Source organism: Poecilia latipinna, unplaced genomic scaffold (genome assembly GCF_001443285.1).
Source record: "Poecilia latipinna isolate Pla-1442-1.1 unplaced genomic scaffold, P_latipinna-1.0 Scaffold2759, whole genome shotgun sequence".
Taxonomy (NCBI): Eukaryota; Metazoa; Chordata; class Actinopteri; order Cyprinodontiformes; family Poeciliidae; genus Poecilia; species Poecilia latipinna.
This window is the reverse complement of record NW_015115375.1, coordinates 3,254-8,200: the sequence shown is the minus strand read 5'-3', so window position 1 is coordinate 8,200 and position 4,947 is coordinate 3,254. Positions and strand designations below refer to the sequence as shown.

General features: G+C 38.9%; 1 protein-coding gene across 2 annotated transcripts in view; it reads left to right on the top strand.

Moving 5' to 3' along the window:
• LOC106939046 (GRAM domain-containing protein 4-like) overlaps window positions 1-4,191 on the top strand; it is a 37,372-nt gene extending 33,181 nt beyond the window's left edge. Inside the window, exons 15-20 of one of the 2 annotated variants that reach the window (XR_001422747.1) lie at window positions 572-716; window positions 851-944; window positions 1,140-1,230; window positions 1,305-1,373; window positions 1,923-2,633; window positions 2,880-4,191. Coding sequence is in view for 1 of the 2 variants with exons in the window: in XM_015021315.1 (XP_014876801.1) it covers window positions 572-716; window positions 851-944; window positions 1,140-1,230; window positions 1,305-1,373; window positions 1,923-2,030 (507 nt within the window). In the remaining variant the exon portion in view is untranslated. Of the gene's footprint in view, window positions 1-571; window positions 717-850; window positions 945-1,139; window positions 1,231-1,304; window positions 1,374-1,922 lie in introns of both variants that reach the window. The other variant, XM_015021315.1, reaches the window with a different exon arrangement.
• Window positions 4,192-4,947: the final 756 nt, after the last annotated feature.

Sequence of the window (4,947 nt, the reverse complement as noted above, 5' to 3'; positions counted from 1 at the left end):
GGCGGTAAGATGTGCCCCTTTTTTTTTTTTTTTAAGCCAGTGCCTTTTTAGGGGTTTTTGACCGGCCCTGCTCCTGAGGGGTTCTCAGTCCAGATGGGACAGAAATCCCTCCAGTGAGTTTCAGATCCTTGAGAATCAATCAATATTGATTTCTTTAAATGTAGCAATTTAAAGAAATCCTTAGAGTTCTGAAACTTTAAATTGAACAAAGACTAGGTTGTGATTTTTTTAAGCTGTTTCATATCTCATACCTTTATGCTAATGTCCTGCTAGACATTAGCAGAAAAGTTGCTAACTATTGTTTGAATCAACATGTTTAAATTGATAACTAGTAACAAAAAAAGTTTTCACCACTCCAAACTGTAGGCCTCTTTTTCTGACATGCAAAATACTTCGATGCAATGCAGTTTTTCTAACCCTTACATCAGAAACATGTCTACTGAGTTCTAACTGTGTGGTAAGAAAGTTGGAAGAGGCAAAAAAAATGACAGAAATTATCACAAAAGCAACACCATGCTGAAAGAGTATGGAGGACATCTAATTTATTTCCCCCAACCATCCTCCTGTTCAGGTTGCCACGGCAGGGGGCCGAGGGAGCGTTTGTACTGTACCTCTCGGTGCCAGTAGAGAAGAAGATGGAGGCCGATACTACAGCACAAAGAGAGGAGCTTTTCACGAGGTTTTCAGCCTTCCGGAGAGTGAGCGCCCTCTGCCAGGTCAGACTAGGAACAGCTGCAGTCACTAACATTGTTTTGATTGAATTCTGGCTGTTCAGCACTACATTTATTGGTAGAGCAATACACTATTAATCTGCTTCCAGGAGATTTGTAACTACTGCTTCATTTCTCAGTGTGTGAGAATGGCTGGCGCTGCTGCCTGATCAATAGAGACAAGAAGACACCAACAGACTACATCCGTCACGGAGTCCTGTATGTTACAGAGAAGTAAGCACCCCCTCTCTCATTTGAGTCACTCTCACATTCCTCTTCCGGCTTTCATATGGTTATTCATAAATACGATTTTTAACCTTTGTGTATGCAAACACCAACAAAACATCTGATCATTTCATCTGAGAATTTGACAGAAATTATCATGTTTTTGTTGAAAACATTTTTTCTTGGTGTCCTCTGAATTTACAGCCACTTGTGTTTCGAGAGCTCCAGCTCAAGATCTGGTTCTTCAAAGAGGAATAAAGTCATCAAACTGACCGAAATCACTGAAATCCAGAAGGTAGATGTTTGTTAAAGGTGACTGATAATCATTGCTTCTTTTGCTTCTCTTTTATACTTCTGTCTTCCATACAGTATAAGGTTTTGTCAGTGCTACCTGGTTCAGGGATGGGGATCTCCATAGCAACGCCTACCACCCAAAAGGTATGAGTGCAAATGTTTTGTCCAAACTGATAGACTGATAGTTTTGATCATTCGTGTAGTTTAGAAAACTCGAGGCGTCTTTGCTAAGATGGTTGTTGTCCAAGTCAGGTAAATACTGGGGTTACATCACACACTACTGGTGTCACAGGGGCACAGAATGTAAATGAATGCCAAATCATGTACTATTTTGTTGAGAATTCTGAAAACAACCTTCCACTTCACAATGATGCACTGCTTTATGCTAGTCTGTCACATAAACTCCTAACAAAACGCAGGTCTGGATGCTTCTGTAAGGCTCTGTGTCAATCTGATTGTTTTGCTCTCTTTAAAATAATTGCTTAGAAAAGCTTTAAAAATACACCCACTATGTAAGATTTTCATTACAGACAAAGCTGAAGAAAATATAGTTTAAAATCTGTTGTTTTTAGTTACACCAGTTTAAAAACAATTGTAAGAACAGAAAAAAAGGTTCCTTTTTCTGTGCTTTAAACGGCATCAGATTCTGTTTAAACATAATCTGATGCTCTTGTCTTGCCTGTTTCTTTGCAGCCGATGGTGTTTGGTGCCATGATGCACAGAGATGAGGCGTTTGATGCCATCTTCTCCCAGCACACAAAGATGGTTGAAAAGGCTCGAGCTAAAAATCCAGAGACATAGTGTGAGATCAGCCTCAACGTACTGTTAAGAATCTGGGTTGCTGTCCTTCATAGCATGTTTTCAAAGTAACTTAAAATATTCCAGTACAGCAGTTCCCTGCTGTTGGAGGTGATCCACAGTCTGTGCAATCTGGATCAGCAGAACCTCGTCTTTTGTCTGCACACTGCGAGTACAATGTGACTCTGGAGCTGAGTACACATGTGCTGATGAGACTGCAAGTGGTTTCAAATTCAGCTGTACGGTGTCCTCCACAAGACGACATCCTTAATGCTCTAGAACAGTTTCCTTTTTCAGCACTGATTTAAAAAAGAAACGACAAAAAAAACATGCTGTCCTCTTGATTAGACTTCTGGTATTTTGTTTATATTCAGTTTCAGGGCAATGTAAATAATTTAAATTAGGGATTTTTTAATCCCTTTTTAGGAGAATGGATTTAGTTGGAGGTATCAAAGTGTATAGGGGTATTAGCCACCTAGTTTGAAACCTTTACAGGTTCATGATTACATTTAGCCAATGTTTCTGGTCATGTCCATCTTAGGAGCAATTTTTAAAAAAATTTTAAACTTTAAAACTGGTCAAATTGACCCGCAACATAACAGGAAGGTTCAGTGGCGCAACTACACATTATTCAGGTGGATGCGAAAACATAAATCGCCCTCGTAACGAGGTAAAACTTGCCACATTTACCTCGTTACGTACGCGAGGAGAAGGAGCGTAAGGCGCGCTGAAGTGTATAGGAAAACATAATCGGCGCGCCGCCCTCTCCACACGGGGTTTTGACGCCCCCTCTGGTGCTGTGCCCCTATGCGTTGCATGCGCTGCATACCCACTTTTTGCGCCACTAGGAAGGTTAATGGATTCACTCAGAAGAACATTCACTGCTGCTGGCACAAACACCTCATGAAACATATATTCATAAAATGATGTTTGTAGAGATGGAAGCAGACGTTGTTAGATGATACAAAAGCAAGACAAATTAATCATAACCAATATTCAACAATAATAACTAATCTCATGTCTCCCTGTGGTGCAGCCATGTCTGCAGCTGTCAGTCTTTACACATCAGTGTAGTTAGCTCATTTCTGTCCTACTTGGAGAAGCATTCTAGATAAAATATTCCAAGACTAATCCTTAAACCAGTGTTGATTTCGACGGCATATTTTGAATTAATTGTAGTCTTGATCTGATTTTAAGCACAATTTTACCATTTTAGATTTAGTCAACCGTTTTATTTGTATTTGAATTTTTGACGTCTTAGCAAAAATCTAAAAAGGGTTGTGCATTAGATTCAAAATTCCTGCAGCCCTCCTTTATATTGTCTTTTCTTCAGTAAAGCTGACTCACTACTGATCTAAAAGATGGAACTGTACCTCTAGTTATGTCTAACCCCTAAAACAGATCAGCAGAATTGTTGATTCTTTTCAGCAGCTGAAATATCTGCTCCGCTGGTCGGTTATTTCCTCTTATATTTCTATTCTTTTTTTTTTTTTTTTTTTTAACCAAAAAAAAATTTCCCCACCTTTTTTATTTTCAGTTTTGATGCCATATTCATGTTGATTTATTTGTTTGTTAACCAATGAGAACTAGTCCACTGATCACATTTCCAGTCCTGTTTCAGATGGTGAATGCTCCATCTGAGCAAAGTTCTGGTTTTCTGTTTGTACTTGCAGTGCAAACTGAACATGTGTAGACCAAAACTGACAACAAAAACTGCACTTCATATTAGATCAGTTACAAGCTGCAGATGATTCTGTTTTACAGGAAGATGCAAACACAATCAACCCCACATCATCACCCCATGATGTTTAAGAACCGCATATAATGTGGAAAAGCCTTTAAGGGGCATTATTATGTAAAATTGACATTTTTGAGCTTTACATCATGTTATAATTATCCCTGATCAAAACCATACCTGGAGTGTTGCCTTGATTTTTTTTTAAGCATATTTAAGAAATCCTTTAATCTTCAGTGGCAGCCATTCAGCTGGTGACGGTTCAGCAGTGACGTAAATCACAGGCCAATCAACAAATGCAGTCCGGTGCGAAGCAAATCGCCAGGGCAGAACCGGTTAAAGCCACACCCACAGAGAAGGGACTTTAAGTGTGTAAGTGTATGCTGAGATGCTGGAGGCAATATTTAAAATATGGGTTTTTACCAAAAAGGAAAATAAGCTCTAGGTTTATTGTGTTTTTATTTTTTTTCTACAATTCATCTTTTGCCCCAAACATAACCCTGTTTTTCAGACTAGGCTAGTCAGTTAGGTGGCTCTTTGTATGTCATCAGAATGGAAACACTGATTTGTTGAATGTGTAAAATAATTAAAAATTAGTAGAGAAAACAGCCTCACACTTAGAGAAACCCTGTGGACTGTGGAGTTCGACACTGGGCCGCTGTTCAGGAAAGCAGGTGGTTTGATGTTAAACAGGACAGCTTTAATCCTGACACGTCTGGATCAGGAAGGCAACACTCAGTCTAGAGCATCAAGGACTTCTTCCCTGCAGCTTTATGACACTATATGTCTGTGTGAGAGCAGCTGACCAATCTTATGATAAGACTATTCAGTAAATGTAAACGTAAAGTAAATGAGGGATGAGGAGCCTGTTATGAAACTTTCCATTGCAGATAACAGACCTCAGAGACCTGGTGTTTTAGTGTCACTGTTGGTGTAGTCCACCCTGTTGTCCAGTAAAAGCCTACGACAGTGTGAACTCGTCTCCACTGTTAATAGAAATAATGAGAGTTTTAAATATTTAGATTTTTTATTTTATTTTCTTTGCTGTCAAAAATTACAATTAAGGAAAATATTTTTGTTGGCATAAAAAACAGGCTCAAATGTCATAATATGTTGACTGATTCAGGCTATGACATAATGCTCTTCTGTATTGTAGTGTTTTATTGCTAAAACTCACCCATAAAG